General features: G+C 34.4%; 2 protein-coding genes and 1 pseudogene across 2 annotated transcripts; all 3 read left to right on the top strand.

Moving 5' to 3' along the window:
- The first annotated feature begins 781 nt into the window (after positions 1-781).
- LOC17891943 (receptor like protein 42) lies at positions 782-3,451 on the top strand. Its single transcript, XM_023786872.1, has one exon. The coding sequence runs from the start codon at positions 797-799 to the stop codon at positions 3,449-3,451; it is 2,655 nt and encodes an 884-aa protein (XP_023642640.1). The 5' UTR covers positions 782-796.
- Positions 3,452-5,242: 1,791 nt separating this feature from the next.
- LOC17891480 (receptor like protein 42) lies at positions 5,243-6,936 on the top strand. Its single transcript, XM_023785615.1, has 2 exons — positions 5,243-5,717; positions 5,768-6,936. Exons 1-2 carry the CDS (start codon positions 5,243-5,245, stop codon positions 6,934-6,936), a joined length of 1,644 nt encoding a protein of 547 aa, XP_023641383.1.
- Positions 6,937-12,076: 5,140 nt separating this feature from the next.
- On the top strand, positions 12,077-14,832 carry LOC17891307 (annotated as a pseudogene).
- Positions 14,833-16,831: the final 1,999 nt, after the last annotated feature.

Here is a 16,831-nt window from a genome sequence, read left to right as displayed (position 1 = left end):
AGTAACTCACATACGTTAGAGTGGTTGTGAACCACCTCTTTTAAAATTTTAACCACATATTCTAACAACTCGTTTCTTTCACCTATTTTAACCGCTCATATGATTAGACCAGACTGGTAACCAAATGAGCGGTTGAATTTTTCACCGCCATTAACAATGCTACCAATCAAAGCCAAAATGTTCTCTTAAACTCTTTTTAAAAACACAAAATAATATTTTCATTTTGTGTGTTAAGCTAATACTAATCAGCCCACATAAGCTAAAGAACAATCTCATGCTCTCAATCTCTCTCCCTTCCTCACGTTACACGCCGCGAGAATGCAGAATCACAAATATCTAAAAACCAAGGAAGATCCGACAAACTTCGAACCACTTTATCTCGTCATGCACCAACTTTGTAAGTTGTCAAGTTGATATGAACAAACGTGACCAACGCCAATTCCCCCTTAATTTTGTTCAAAGATACTACAAAATAATTTCTGTATTTGTTTAATTATTATATTTATTTATATATTTTTTTAAAAAGATATAAATATGACCCCGGTGAAAAACGTTTCGCCACTGATTTCAAACTGATGTGATTTCAGTTCAAATTATACATTAGAAAAGTCATCAAACGTGGATCATGCATGGCTATGTGACGACTTCACTGAACTCTAACTTCTTCTAAGTCAATTTGTGCTCCACCCTTGCAAAACTACATCATATCTTTATTTATACCAATCTCCCCTCTCAAGTTTCTTATATCAAAACAATTTTCTCTTGTCTTTCTATCTTTCTTAAAAAAGTTTTCATCATGTCTCAATCGCTTATGCGTTTGAATTTTCTCTTGCTGCTCTTACTCTCTTGTGTCTCCCCTTCAAGCTTCTACACTTTTAAAAAGCCTGTTGTTGGTCTTGTTGCTTGTGGTCCTCAACAGATTCAAGCATTTTCACAGTTTAAGAACGAGTTTGATACTCATTCTTGCAACCACACTGACTCTTTGAATGGGGTGTGGTGCGATAACTCCACCGGCGCGGTCACGAAGATACGACTCAGGGGCTGTCTCAGTGGAACTCTTAAATCCAACAGTAGCCTCTTCCAGTTTCATCAGCTCAGTTACCTTGATCTCTCTCACAACAACTTCATCCCCTCTTCACTCCCTTCCGAGTTTGGAATGCTCAACAAATTAGAGGTCTTTTTTCTTTTTTCTAATGGCTTCCTCGGCCAAGTTCCTTCTTCATTTAGTAACCTAAGCATGCTTTCTGCTTTACATATTTCTGATAATGAGCTCACTGGTTGTTTATCATTTGTGCGGAATCTACCCAAGCTCACATACTTACGTGTTTCTCGTAATCACTTCTCTGGAACTCTGAATTCCAACAGTAGCCTCTTTGAGTTACACCACCTCACTTACCTTGATCTTGGTTTCAACAACTTCACCGCCTTCTCACTCCCTTATGAATTTGGCAATCTCAACAAACTAGAGGTCTTGGATGTTTCCTCTAATAGCTTCTTCGGTCAAGTTCCTCCCACAATTAGTAACCTAACCCAGTTAACTGAGTTGTACCTTCCCATAAACGACTTCACTGGTAGTCTCCCACTTGTACAAAATCTAACCAAGCTCTCCAATTTAGATCTTCGTGATAATCACTTCTCTGGAACCATCCCATCTTCTCTCTTCACTATGCCTCTCTTATCATATATTGATTTAAGTAGAAACAAACTCAACGGTTCTATTGAAGTTCCTAACTCTTCTTTGCCGTTAAGGCTAGAGAGTTTGTACCTAGGTGAAAACCAATTTGAAGGAAATATCCTAGAGCCTATCTCAAAGCTCATCAACCTCAAAGAGCTCGACCTTTCTTTCCTAAAAACAAGCTACCCAATTGACTTACGACTCTTCTCCTCTCTCAAATCTTTGTTGCTACTAGATCTTTCTGGTGTTTGGATATCCCAGCCTAGTTTAAGTTTGGATTCATACATCCCATCAACACTCGAAGCGCTGCGTTTGAAGCAATGCAACATCAGTGATTTCCCAAACATCTTAAAGACACTTCAGAATTTGAAGTATATTTCCCTAACCAAGAATAAAATCAGTGGGAAAATACCAGAGTGGTTATGGAGCCTTCCTCGTCTGAGCTCAGTGTTCATGTCATATAATTTGTTAACTGGCTTTGAAGGTTCATCAGAAGTTTTATTAAATTCATCGGTGCAAATCTTAGTTTTGGAGTCAAACAGTTTAGAAGGAGCATTCCCACATCTACCGCTCTCTATCAACTTCTTCTCTGCATTTAACAATAGTTTCAGAGGCGACATACCTCTTTCACTCTGCAACAGAAGCTCCCTGGATGTCCTTAATCTAAGCTCCAACAAATTCACCGGTCCAATTCCTCCATGTCTGAGTAACTTCTTGATTTTGAGACTCCGGAAGAACAACTTGGAAGGAAGTATTCCAGACAAGTGTGATGCCGACGCACCACTAACGACACTCGACGTTGGCTACAATCGATTAACTGGAAAGCTTCCAAGGTCCCTTCTTAATTGCTCTGCTCTACAGTTTCTAAGTGTGGACCACAACAAAATCGAAGATACATTTCCTTTCTCCCTTAAGGCTTTATCGAAATTGCAACTCCTTATCCTCCGTTCAAACAAATTCTACGGCTCTATATCTCCTCCTAATAATGGTCCTTTGGGGTTTCCTGAACTACGGATACTTGAGATAGCTGATAATAAATTTACTGGAAGCTTGCCCTCAGATTTTTTTGTGAATTGGAAAGCATCTTCACTCACGATGAATGAAGATTTGGGTCTATATACAGAATACTCAAAGGTTTCCTATCGGACTTATACAATCTCTTATCCACAACATATAGATCTACAGTATAAAGGTCTATCTATGGAGGATGAGATAGTCTTTGCTTCCTACGCCACAATTGATTTTTCTGGAAATAGACTTGAAGAAGAAATTCCGGAATCTATTGGTCTCTTAAAGGCACTAATCGCACTCAACTTGTCGAACAACGCCTTCACTGGCCACATTCCTCAATCTTTGACCAATCTTATGAAGCTCGAGTCACTAGACCTATCAAATAACCAGCTCTCGGGGACTATTCCTAATGGACTAGGGGCTATCTCATTTTTGACGTACGTGAATGTGTCTCACAACAAACTTAATGGTGAAATACCACAAGGAACACAAATAACTGGGCAACCGAGATCGTCATTTGAAGGAAATGCAGGGCTTTGCGGTTTCCCTCTTGAAGAAAGTTGCTTTGGGACTAATGCGCCACCAACATATCAGCCTAAAGAAGAAGAAGAAGAAGACGACGAAGAAGAGGAACAAGTGTTGAACTGGGAAGGCGTGGCAATAGGGTATGGGTTTGGAGTGTTGCTTGGATTGGCAATAGCACAAATCATTGCTCTGTACAAACCAGAATGGCTAATTTGTTTGATGAAATGTGGACACCGTTAAGATTTTCTTTTATTGGTTATGGTTATGAGTTTGATCCTTAAATGTCTGTCAAGTTGTTGTGTGTATCAATGTATTTTCTTGAAGTATTTTCGTACGTTTGTTGTATCTTAATCTGATGCAGTGACGGAAGTGACGAAAATGGCATTGTGCAGTGACGGAAGTGAAATTGTTTAAACATTAGATTACCTGACATCGTTTAAGGTGGCTCTGTCATTTACCAACAAGCGAGAACTGTGAGCTTACTTACTTACTCGTTAGATTCAGCCGTCATCAACGCCACACGTAACATTTACAAAAGTTCGTTTGCAAGGTTAATGATTTGGTTAATCATTTTTCATTATTGGTTTTCCTTCTAACTTTATATTTAAATTCTTTCCTAATGTATAAAGTTTTGGCAATTGATGTCAACAAAAAAAGAAAGGTTTTGGCAACTAGTTTTGACTTTTTCCTATTAGTTATTTAATATGTCTTTCATCTAATACGTTGCAAATAAAGGAAGACTATATAGTTTTGTTTCTCAGAACTTGAGAATTTCACTAATTTAAGTTAGAATAATAACACATATGACAAGCCATTTAGAGAACAACTTTGGAATGAAAACCAAGATAATGACTGATACCTAAACTTCACTTGTAATTTACTGGTTTAAAAACATTTATTGATTGCAAACTTATCTAAAGAACGTCATTTCTTATGGGGTTATGCCAACGTGAACATACAATTACAATCCAAGTGCGGATAATCTTATAAGATTATATTTTTTTATAAATCCGTATGTAAATATATACGGGCCCTTTAATATTATTAATTAATAATCATATACAATTTACATATATAATTTGATATATTAATGTTTCATTTTTTTTTTTACCCTAGAGTTCATGTCTATAATTAATGTTGTAAAACGAGCGGTTAAATATGTTTAGTAACAAGTGTTAGTAAAAACATTACTATAGAAAAAGAATTGAGAATATCTAAAAATTAAATAGATTTACAGAAAAACCAGTTTCATTTTAAAACTCTTTAAGATAATAATATAAATAGACAATATTTTTATACAAAATAATACAATTATATGATTATAAAAATTTCAACTGCCCATTTTATAAACAAGACGGTTACTCACCTATTTTAGAAATGGTTGTGAACGACCTCTTTTAAGACTTTAACCACAGTTTTTAACCACCTATTCTAACAACTCGTTTCTTTCACCTATTTTAATCGCTCATATGATTAGACCAAACTGGTAACCAAATGAGCGGTTGAATTTTTAACCGCCCTTAACTATGCTACCAATCAAAGCCAATATGTTCTCTTAGACTCTTTACAAAAAAAACAAAATAACATTTTCATTTTTGTGTATTAAGCTAATACGAATCAGCCCACATAAGCTAAAGAACAATCTCATGCTCTCAATCTCTCTCCATTCCTGACGTTACACGACGTGAGAATGCAGAATTACAAATATCTAAACCATGCAAGGAAGATCCGACAAACTTCGAAACCACTTTTTCTCGTGAACAAACGTGACCAACGCCAATTCCCCCTTAATTTTGTTCAAAGATACTACAAAATAATTTGTGTATTTGTTTAATTATTATATTTATTTATATATTTTTTTAAAAAAGATATAAATATGACCCCGGTGAAAAACGTTTCGCCACTGATTTCAAACTGATGTGATTTCAGTTCAAATTATACATTAGAAAAGTCATCAAACGTGGCTCATGCATGGCTACGTGACGACTTCACTGAACTCTTAACTTCTTCTGAGTCAATCAGTACTCCACTATGCAAAACTACATCATATCTTTATTTATACCAATCTCCCCTCTCAAGTTTCTTATATCAAAACAATTTTCTCTTGTCTTTCTTAAAAAAGTTTTCATCATGTCTCAATCGCTTATGCGTTTGAATTTTCTCTTGCTGCTCTTGCTCTCTTGTGTCTCCCCTTCAAGCTTCTACACTTTTAAAAAGCCTGTTGTTGGTCTTGTTGCCTGTGGGCCTCAACAGATTCAAGCATTTACACAGTTTAAGAACGAGTTTGATACTCATGCTTGCAACCATAGTGACTCCTTAAATGGAGTTTGGTGCGATAACTCCACCGGCGCAGTCACGAAGATACGACTCAGGGGATGTCTCAGTGGAACTCTTAAATCCAACAGTAGCCTCTTCCAGTTTCATCAGCTCCGTGCCCTTGATCTCTCTGACAACAAGTTTACCCCGTCTTCAATCCCTTCTGAGTTTGGAAAGCTCAACAAAGACTGTCTCTTGCTCCATAGATAGACCTTTATAATGTAGATCCATAATTTGCAGATAGTAGACTTCATAGATCCTGTAAAAAATCTTTGAATATACCTCTTTCAGTCTGCAATAGAAGCTCGCTGAATGTCCTTGATCTAAGCTCCAATTCCTCATGTATGAGTAACTTCTTGATTTTGAGACTCCGGAAGAACAACTTAGAAGGAAGTATTCCAGACAAGTGTGACGCCAACGCACCTCTACAGTCACTCGACGTCGGATACAATCGATTAACTGGAAAGCTTCCAAGGTCCCTTCTAAATTGCTCTGCTCTACAGTTTCTAAGTGTGGACCACAACAAAATCGAAGATACATTTCCTTTCTCTCTTAAGGCTTTACCGAAATTGCAAATCCTTATTCTCCGTTCAAACAAATTCTACGGTTCTATATCTCCTCCTAATAATGGTCCTCTAGGGTTTCCTGAGCTACGGATACTTGAGATAGCTGATAATAATTTTACCGGAAGCTTGTCCCCAGATTTTTTTGTGAATTGGAAAGCATCATCACTTACAATGAATGAAGATTTGGGTCCATATATGTCATATGCAACGTTAGTTTACATGACCTATAGATTCTCCTATCAGCAACCTATGGATCTACATTATAAAGGTCTATCTATGGAGGATGAGAGGGTCTTTGCTTCTTACGCCACAATTGATTTTTCTGGAAATAGACTTGAAGGAGAAATTCCTGAATCTATCGGTCTCTTAAAGGCACTAATCGCACTCAACTTGTCGAACAACGCCTTCACAGGCCATATTCCTCTGTCTTTGGCAAATCTTAGGAAGCTCGAGTCACTAGACCTATCCAGTAACCAACTCTCAGGGACTATTCCTAATGGATTAGGGAATCTTTCGTTTTTGGCGGACATGAACGTGTCTCACAACCAACTCAATGGTGAAATACCACAAGGAACACAAATAACTGGGCAACCTAAATCATCATTTGAAAGAAATGCAGGGCTTTGTGGTTTCCCTCTGGAAGAAAGTTGCTTTGGGACTAATGCGCCACCAACACAACAACCTACAGAAGAGGAAGATGACGAAGAGGAACAAGTGTGGAACTGGAAAGGTGTGGCAATAGGGTATGGGATTGGAATGTTACTTGGACTTGCTATAGAACAAATCATTGCTTTGTACAAACCAGAATGGCTAATTTGTTTGATGAAGTGTGGACATCGTTAAGATTTTCTTTTGGTTATGAGTTTTGATGTTTGTCACGTTGTTGTTGGTATTGTCATGAAGCGTTTCCTTATGTTTTGCTATGTTTTATCTTAATGTTTTTGTTCTATTTTTCTTTCTATAAAGTAAGAAATCTTTTTCTTTTTCACTCTTCTCAAACCCTAGAGGTCCTGTGGTTATTAACGTTTTGGGTGCAGTGCTTCTCATTCTACTACTTTGATTAGGAATGTGCATTGTTTGTGAAGAGTAACTTCAGTTACTGTGGTTTGTGAAGGATTATCTTAAAATTTAAACTTTGTAAAGAACTTGTTACACAAGAAAGAAACTATCGTCGTAAAGGATGCTAAGGCAATTTCTTTTGAAAAAGGGTATCAGGAGGCCTTTTTGCCAAAATGAGGTCGTAAAGACATTTATACTTCATTATCGCTGGTTAGCCTAGTTCAAGAGGTGGCTACAGTTATTATAACATCTCAATCAACTCATTTGTTTCCAAAATTCTCTAACGGTTAATATTTCTCGAGAATATAATGTTGATCTCGAGTTGTAATTGGATAACTTATCCTTCTTACATATGCATAATATTGAAAAATATGTGCTTTAGTTTGAGCCGAATAGTCATATGGAACAAGAATCATTAACTTTTGAAGCTGTGGAGAAAAGATCCCACATTGGAAGATGTGATGGGACTTAAGTAATATATAAAGGGTTAGGGCCAATCCACTCATTGCCAATTGGTTTTGAGTTGAAAGCCCATAACAAACCCTAGTTTAACACAAAAAAACGACCCAATGCAATGCATGTGGACACTAAGTTGGATGACAAGACTCTAGTGAGCAACTTATTTCGTGATATTGATCTCAACGGTGTCTAAGTTAGACCAAAATTGAACTGGTTATGAATAAAAAATTCCATGTATGATTATCTGTAGGTGTTGATTTAATCTAATACTCGATGGATTTCAAGATGTCCTAAGAGTTACCACAAAGATTTAGACAAAATATATCAAAATTTTAACAACAACACTCAATTAAAGCTTGTGAGAGAGAAACAAACATTTGATTCATTCTAAACTTTATTAGAGAAACTAAAGGATAACCCGTGCTACTGCACGGATGACATTTTTCGAAAAGTTAATATATATATATATATATATATATGTGATTTGAGATTGTGTTTATTTTTCATGTTGTAAGTGTTTGATTAATCAGATGTTTTTACTTGCGAATTAGACTCGCCAGTTTAACAGGATAATTTGCGACCATAAAACTGGATACTTTTCCAGTTTAGGTTTAGTGTAAATAACTGGTAATCTTATGACTAAAAATAACCATCAAATTTTTTGTTAACCCGCGACCATATGAACCAATTGAACCTACCTGATTTTAGAAGTCATAGCATTTTTATTATTTCTCAAACAATAATAGATACAATTAAAATTGGTTACCGTAAAATATTGATGTATTATAAGTGTTCTTATTGTTTTATTTGAACTTAATTTGTTTTATAAAATTATTATCATTGTTAGACTACATATTTTGTTTGACATAATATGTTTAAAAAAATCTATTTATGAAACTGCATAATTTATATAAAATAATCAATTGATTGTGGTCGAACCCGGTTAACCTAGTGATCCGATGATCCGGTGGGTAATCCGGTTCAAAATCAGATTTGAGTTCAAAAATATTACATACATGTTTTTGAATTTTACATGTATAATTTCTTTGTATGTTATTTTGTATTTTTTTTAAAAAAATATCTTTGGAAAATTTAGTCGACTAATATTTGATGTTTCACCTAAAATATTTAAAGTTCTAAATTTTTCAATATATCTAATGCTTTCAAATTTAAAAATTTTCAATATTATAATATTTTGAATTTTTTTCATATAAAGAACCGGATTAAACCGGATATTTTTTTTAAATTTTGGACGTTTGAGAAATCAAGCTTCCTGTTTATTCGTAGATTAAAGTATATCAATCATATTTATAATGATTATGAACAATTTTCTAAAATTTTCTAACCTATGTGGTATGTTTTATATACACCTTTTTGTTTTATCAATTGAGTAATATATGCCCTTTAAGAAAAATTCAAACTACAACATATGCGGAAAAAAAATTATATTTTTATTATTGACTTTTTTAATGAGGTAGATATATTTTAGGAAAATCAAAACTAAATATGGAAATGATATAATCTGCTGGAGAAATATCCGTTTTATTATCCATACCCAAATTTTTGAAAATGAAGTATCCATTTAGGAATGTATTTTATTTCATTTGAAAACTTTAGTGTAAATCTAATTTGTACTTCAGCTTTAATAGTATAGATTAACTTTTTCTATTATTTATTTTGGCTTTGATTGGTAACAATGCATAATTGCATAATAGCATAACCTGCAGAATAAAATCACTTAAAGTATGTTGATTGGATACATTTTACATAGTGAACAAAATAATTTCATACTAATTGTAATTATTTATATAAAACAGATAAATAGGTGTACTTGTAAAATTTTAAATATTATAAACTTTATTATAAACAATGATTTTCTAGTTTTGCAACTGGTAATATTTTGTATGTGTAATCAATAAAGTTTCATTATGCAAATAAGTGGCTACCAACCATGGAGTACAATTTTAATAAATGTGTGGTTGATAAGAAAAGAAATAATAAGTGGATATGTAATTGTGAATGTTTCAAACATTATAATTTTGACTATAAACAGTTATCTTCATAAATTTAAAATTGCTAATATATTGTATTTATAAAATAATAAAAATTAAATATGAAAATAAAAGGTATATAGTTGTGAAAGTTTATATATTATAATTTTCTTTATAAACAATTTTTTTTTTTACAATGGTTATTACTTGTATGTATAGGAGAATAAATTCTAGGGGGAATTTCAAAAATACCCCTTTTCATATACCTCTTTTTAAAAATACCCCATTTTCAGACTTTATCAAAAACCCCACTAAAAACGTTGAAATTTATCCAAATATGTGTGTAAGCTTATAAATATATACACAAATTACCTTTATATGTGTATAAAACTTTATATACCTTTCATAAATAGCGTAAAAATAAATTATAAAAACTTTATAAAAACCTTATAAAAACCATATAAACCCTTTTAAAAACCTTATAAAAACCTTATAAAACTTATAAAAACGATTTAAAACTATTTAAAACATTTTAAAATATTTGTATCGAATCTCCCAGTAGTAGTTATTATATAGAAATACCTTATAAACTATATAAAACTTTATAATTTTTTATATTTAAAAGGGGTATTTTTGAAAATGGATAGATAAAGGGGGTATTTTTAAAAAGTGGTACACCAAAAGGGGTATTTCTCAAAAATTCTCTAAATTCTATTATGCAAATAAACATCCATATACTCACTTATTTACATAATGACGTTTAACTTGTATTTCTGTATTTGTTTAATTATTATATATATTTTCTTAAAAAGATATAATATGACCCCGGTGAAAAACGTTTCGCCACTGATTTCAAACTGATGTGATTTCAGTTCAAATTAGACATTAGAAAATTCAGTTTCATTTTTAAAACTCTATAAGATAATAATATAAATGCACAATACTTTTTAGAAAAGAAAAAAAAATTATATAATTTAAAAATTTCAACCGCCCTTATTATAAATAAGACAGTTACTCACAAATGCTACCACCTCTTTTAAGATTTTAACCACCTATTCTAACAACTCGTTTCTTTCACCTATTTTAACCGCTCATATGATTAGACCAGACTGGTAACCAAATGAGCGGTTGAATTTTTAACCGCCATTAACTATGCTACCAATCAAAGCCAATATGTTCGACTCTTTAAAAAAAACAAAATAATATTTTCATTTTGTGTATTAAGCTAATACTAATCAGCCCACATAAGCTAAAGAACAATCTCATGCTCTCAATCTCTCTCCCTTCCTGACGTTACACGACGTGAGAATGCAGAATTACAAATATCTAAACCATGCAAGGAAGATCCGACAAACTTCGAAACCACTTTTTCTCTACATATCAACTTTGTGAGTTTTGTCAAGTTGATATGAACAAACGTGACCAACGCCAATTCTTCTTCTTAAAAGCACAAACGTATCCATTGTCTTTTAAAATTGGAAAAAAGATACCTACCTACATGAAGTATGCTACAATATATGGTCACACATCCGAAGATTAAAAATGTATATCTAACTACACAAATTATATGTATTGCATGCCCACATATATGAACTATATGTAGTCATGTCGCCAACATTACGAACATTTTCTCCGGTACACTTTTGGCCAGAATCCGGCATTGACCAATATAAATATTCAAGAAAAAAGATTTTTTTAAGTTTTTATTATTTAAAAAATATGTTTTGAATCATTATAATATTGTATAATTAAGAAAATATTAAAAAGAAACATTGTGATTTTTTATTCATTTTTAAATGTTATTTTTTATTATTATTTTACCTAATTGGTTTTTTATTTTAGTTTAGTTTTGAAATTATCGAAACTAACTAATTATAAAAATCAAAGCATTGAATATATATACAAAATATTTTTATATTGAATATTGTATATATTTTTTTTTAATTTAAAATATTATAAATGATTCAATAACATAATTTCTAAATATTAAAAAACTAAATTTTCTTTTTTAATATTTGTGTTGGTCAACGCCAGTAAAACTGGTCAACGCCGGATTCCGGCGAAAAGTGTACCAGAAAAAATGTTCGTGATGTTGGCGACATGACTACATATAGTTCGTATATGTGGGCATGCAATACATATAGTTTGTGTAGTTAGAGATACATTTTTAAATTTCAGATGTGTGGCCATGTATTGTAGCATACTTCATGTAGCTACGTATCTTTTTTCCTTTAGAATTCCCCCTTAATTTTGTTCAAAGATTCTACAAAATAATTTCTGTATTTGTTTAATTATTATATTTATTTTCTTAAAAAGATATAATATGACCCCGGTGAAAAACGTTTAGCCACTGATTTCAAACTGATGTGATTTCAGTTCAAATTATACATTAGAAAAGTCATCAAACGTGGATCATGCATGGCTATGTGACGACTTCACTGAACTCTTAACTTATTCTGAGTCAATACTCCACTATGCAAAACTACATCATATCTTTATTTATACCAATCTCCCCTCTCAAGTTTCTTATATCAAAACAATTTTCTCTTGTCTTTCTATCTTTCTTAAAAAAGTTTTCATCATGTCTCAATCGCTTATGCGTTTGAATTTTCTCTTGCTGCTCTTACTCTCTTGTGTCTCTCCTTCAAGCTTCTACACTTTTAAAAAGCCTGTTGTTGGTCTTGTTGCTTGTGGTCCTCAACAGATTCAAGCATTTTCACAGTTTAAGAACGAGTTTGATACTCATGCTTGCAACCACACTGACTCTTTGAATGGGGTGTGGTGCGATAACTCCACCGGCGCGGTCACGAAGATACGACTCAGGGGCTGTCTCAGTGGAACTCTTAAATCCAACAGTAGCCTTTACCAGTTTCATCAGCTCCGTTACCTTTCTCTCTCTCACAACTACTTCATCCCATCTTCACTCCCTTCCGAGTTTGGAATGCTCAACAAATTAGAGGTCTTTTTTCTTTTTTCTAATGGCTTCCTCGGCCAAGTTCCTTCTTCATTTAGTAACCTAAGCATGCTTTCTGCTTTAGATATTTCTGATAACCAGCTCACTGGTAGTTTATCATTTGTGCGGAATTTACCCAAGCTCACATACTTACGTGTTTCTCATAATCACTTCTCTGGAACTCTGAATTCCAACAGTAGCCTCTTTGAGTTACACCACCTCACTTACCTTGATCTTTCTTTCAACAACTTCACTGCGTCTTCACTCCCTTATGAATTTGGCAATCTCAACAAACTAGAGTTCTTGTATGTTTCCTCTAATAGCTTCTTCGGTCAAGTTCCTCCCACAATTAGTAACCTAAGCCAGTTAACCGATTTGTACCTTTCCTCAAACGACCTTACTGGTAGTCTCCCAGTTGTACAAAATCTAACCAAGCTCTCCCATTTAGAACTTCGTAATAATCATTTCTTTGGAACCATCCCATCTTCTCTTTTCACGATGCCTTTCTTATCATATATTAATTTAGGTCTAAACAATCTCAACGGTTCTATCAAAGTTTCTAACTCCTCTTCGTCGTCAAGGACAGAGTCTTTGTACATAGGTGAAAATCATTTTGAAGGGAAAATCCTAGAGGCTATCTCAAAGCTCATCAACCTCAAAGAGCTCGAACTTTCTTACCTAAAAACAAGCTACCCAATTGACTTAAGTCTCTTCTCATCTCTCAAATCTTTGTTGCTCCTCGATCTTTCTGGTGTTTGGATATCTCAAGCTAGTTTAAGTTTGGATTCATACATTCCATCAACACTCGAAGCGCTGTGTTTGAAGGAATGCAACATCAGTGATTTCCCATACATCTTAAAGACCCTTCAGAATTTGGAGTATATTTCCCTAACCAACAATGCAATCACTGGGAAAATCCCAGAGTGGTTATGGAGCCTTCCTCATCTGAGCTCAGTGTTCATTGGAAAAAATTGTTTAACTGGATTTGAAGGTTCATCCGAAGTTTTAGTAAATTCATCGGTGCAGATCTTAGATTTGGGTATAAACTTTATAGAAGGAACACTCCCACATCTACCGCTCTCTATTAACTTCTTCTCTGCATCTCGCAATAGTTTCAGAGGCGACATACCTCTTTCAGTCTGCAACAGAAGCTCGCTGGATGTCCTTGAGCTAAGCTACAACAAATTCACCGGTCCAATTCCTCTATGTATGAGTAACTTCTTGGTTTTGAGACTCCGGAAGAACAACTTGGAAGGAAGTATTCCAGACAAGTGTGACGCCAACGCACCTCTACAGTTACTCGACGTCGGGTACAATCGATTAACTGGAAAGCTTCCAAGGTCTCTTCTAAATTGCTCAGCTCTACAATTGCTGAGTGTGGAACACAACAGAATCAAAGATACATTTCCTTTCTCTCTTAAGGCTTTACCGAGATTGCAAGTCCTTATCCTTCGGTCAAATAAATTCTATGGTCCTATATCTCCTCCTAATAATGGTTCTTTGGGATTTCATGAGCTGAGAATACTTGAGATAGCTGGTAATAAATTTACTGGAAGCTTGCCCTCAGATTTTTTTGTGAATTGGAAAGCATCATCACTCACGATGAATGAAGATTTGGGTCTATATACAGAATACTCAAAGGTTGTTTATCGGAACTATATAGTCTCTTTTCGGCAACTTATAGATCTACAGTATAAAGGTCTATCTATGGAGGATGAGATAGTCTTTGCTTCCTACGCCACAATTGATTTTTCTGGAAATAGATTTGAAGGAGAAATTCCTGAATCTGTGGGTCTCTTAAAGGCACTAATCGCACTCAACTTGTCGAACAACGCCTTCACTGGCCATATTCCTATCTCTTTGGCCAATCTTAAGCAGCTCGAGTCACTAGACCTATCCAGTAACGAGCTCTCGGGGACTATTCCTAATGGATTAGGGACTCTCTCGTTTTTGACGTACATGAATTTTTCTCACAACAAACTTAGTGGTGAAATACCACAAGGAACACAGATAACTGGGCAACCAAAATCGTCATTTGAAGGAAATGCAGGGCTTTGTGGTTCCCCTCTTGATGAAAGTTGCTTTGGGACTAACGCGCCACCAACACATCAACCTAAAGAAGAAGAGGAAGATGAAGAAGAGGAACAAGTGTTGAATTGGAAAGGCGTGGCAATAGGGTACGGGCTTGGAGTGTTACTTGGATTGGCAATAGCACAAATCATTGCTTTGTACAAACCAGAGTGGCTAATTTTTTTGATGAAGTGTGGACACCGTTAAGATTTTCTTTAATTTGGTTATGAGTTTTGATGTTTGTCACGTTGTTGTTGGTGTTGTCATGAAGCATTTCCTTATTTTTTGCTGTGTTTTATCTTAATGTTTTTGTTCAATTTTTCTTTCTATAAAGTAAGAAATCTTTTTCTTTTTCACTCTTCTTCTCAAACCTTAGAGGTTCTGTGGTTGTGGTTATTAACGTTTTGGGTGCGGTGCTTCTCATTCTACTACTTTGATCAGAAATGTGTATTGTTTGGGAAGAGTAACTTCAGTTACTGTGGTTTGTGAAGGGTTATTGTTGGTGTAGGAATTAGCACCAACGACATACCGGCCTAAACCAAGATGAAATCGAATTAGACCAATAAAATCGGGGAATCTCGGTTTAGTGTTTAATGCGGATGTGTGTTCATTCCTAATATGGAATGAGCGACCTCATACCATTAGGGTTTCGAAAACCCTAATTAAATATTTATGACAATATTCTTTGTAAATCTAAGGAATGGGAGCATTTATTGTAACCCTAGATCCTTTGTATAAATAAAGAAGATGCCTCCATTTCTATGGCATCGATCATTGAATACCAAAAACCCTAGTTCTTCATTTTTTTTTGAGCAAACCCTAAATCGTTTATTTCTAGGTCAAAGTAATTTTTCTAAAATCTTCTTTAATCGAGTTCCCGAGAGATTGTTGAAAGTGAATTTATTCTCCTTTCCTTAATAAATTCATTGTGTGAACCATTGGTTCAACAGTTATGTTAAAATTCAAACTTTGTAAACAGCTTGTTACACAAGAAAGAAACTATCGTCGTCTCAAGTTGAGTTGGACTATAGACTGGTCCGTTTTGACTGTGCATTGAATAGACAAAATAGTCCCTAAACAATAGCCGCCACTAAAGACTTGGGTTAAGTTTTATACATTTGTTAGGACTAACTGATCCACTATGTGCTCCCTAATTATATTTGAAATGTTAATTAGTTAGAGTTTATTGTCCTCAACGTCACATTTGAAAAGTTATAGTTATTTATTGGAAGAATTAATAACGAGAGTGCATCATTTGTTGAAAACATTTAAGGGCCCAAATAGATGTAAGACCATCATGTTCGGGTAAAAGATTCATACCCATAACATCATATACCGGTTGTACTAGCCCTGGGCAAAAAGTCCGTAGCCGAAGCCCATACCCGAACCCGGCTCGTTAGGCTTGTACCGAACCCGAACTCGATTAAAGAGGATACCCGATCGGATTTTGGTTTTGAAAAAATCCGGGTTCGGGTTCGGATAAACCCGAAGACCCGAAAACCCGATTGGTAAGATTGTAAACCCGATTTCATTCTTTCGTGACTTTGTTGATCGATTTCATTGCCCAGAATTTTGATATACTCGAATCGATTTGAATCTTTTCATTCCAAGAAAGATCATAATTCTGTAGTTAGCGAAATCTATGTCTCTCTCTCCCGTACGTCTCTCTCTAGCGTTATGTTTATTGTTTAAGAAGGAGTACTCCACAGTCGACAATCGACATCTTATTTTACTTTCTTTTTTTTTGGCTAATAACGATGGTTTATGTGGGGATAAATATGTTTGAATTCAGTGTTAATTGTTTTGTTTTTTGATTGAGTTCCATTGATGACGTAGCTCGTCGAATTCTTTTGTTTGGTCTGCGATTGATTTACTTGGATAAACACAGTAACTCTCTTTTCCGTTGCTGAGTTTTCTCTGTCTTCTCTCATATATAGATTGCTTGTGCCTCAATATATTTTCATTTATAATAATACATTACGATATTTCAAATTTACATAAATATTTACAGAGTAGTGATCTATGTCTTTCGACAGTTTTTGTTGGTTCACTTGGGTAAATAAACAAACCAAACAGAATCTAAAAGCCGACCACAACACAAGAGCCATCAAAGGCTCTTTTGTCCAGCCATATAGCTTGGAAAGAAGCTTTATTTACAGTTTCTTCAGCAAATATTCTTGAAGAAAAGCATAGCTTTAGATAATAT

The sequence above is a fragment of the Capsella rubella genome, unplaced genomic scaffold, assembly GCF_000375325.1.
Source record: "Capsella rubella cultivar Monte Gargano unplaced genomic scaffold, Caprub1_0 scaffold_3, whole genome shotgun sequence".
Classification (NCBI taxonomy): domain Eukaryota; kingdom Viridiplantae; phylum Streptophyta; class Magnoliopsida; order Brassicales; family Brassicaceae; genus Capsella; species Capsella rubella.
Note: the sequence above shows the minus strand (reverse complement) of the source record. Positions and strands in the feature narration are given on the sequence as shown.

Excerpts from the sequence above, each read along its gene's own strand:
- LOC17891943 (XM_023786872.1), top strand. The coding sequence starts at position 797 with ATGTCTCAATCGCTTATGCGTTTGAATTTTCTCTTGCTGCTCTTACTC.
- LOC17891480 (XM_023785615.1), top strand. The coding sequence starts at position 5,243 with ATGCAAAACTACATCATATCTTTATTTATACCAATCTCCCCTCTCAAG. Across the intron at positions 5,718-5,767 it reads TGGAAAGCTCAACAAAGACT|ATAGTAGACTTCATAGATCC; the intron begins GTCTCTTGCTCC and ends CATAATTTGCAG.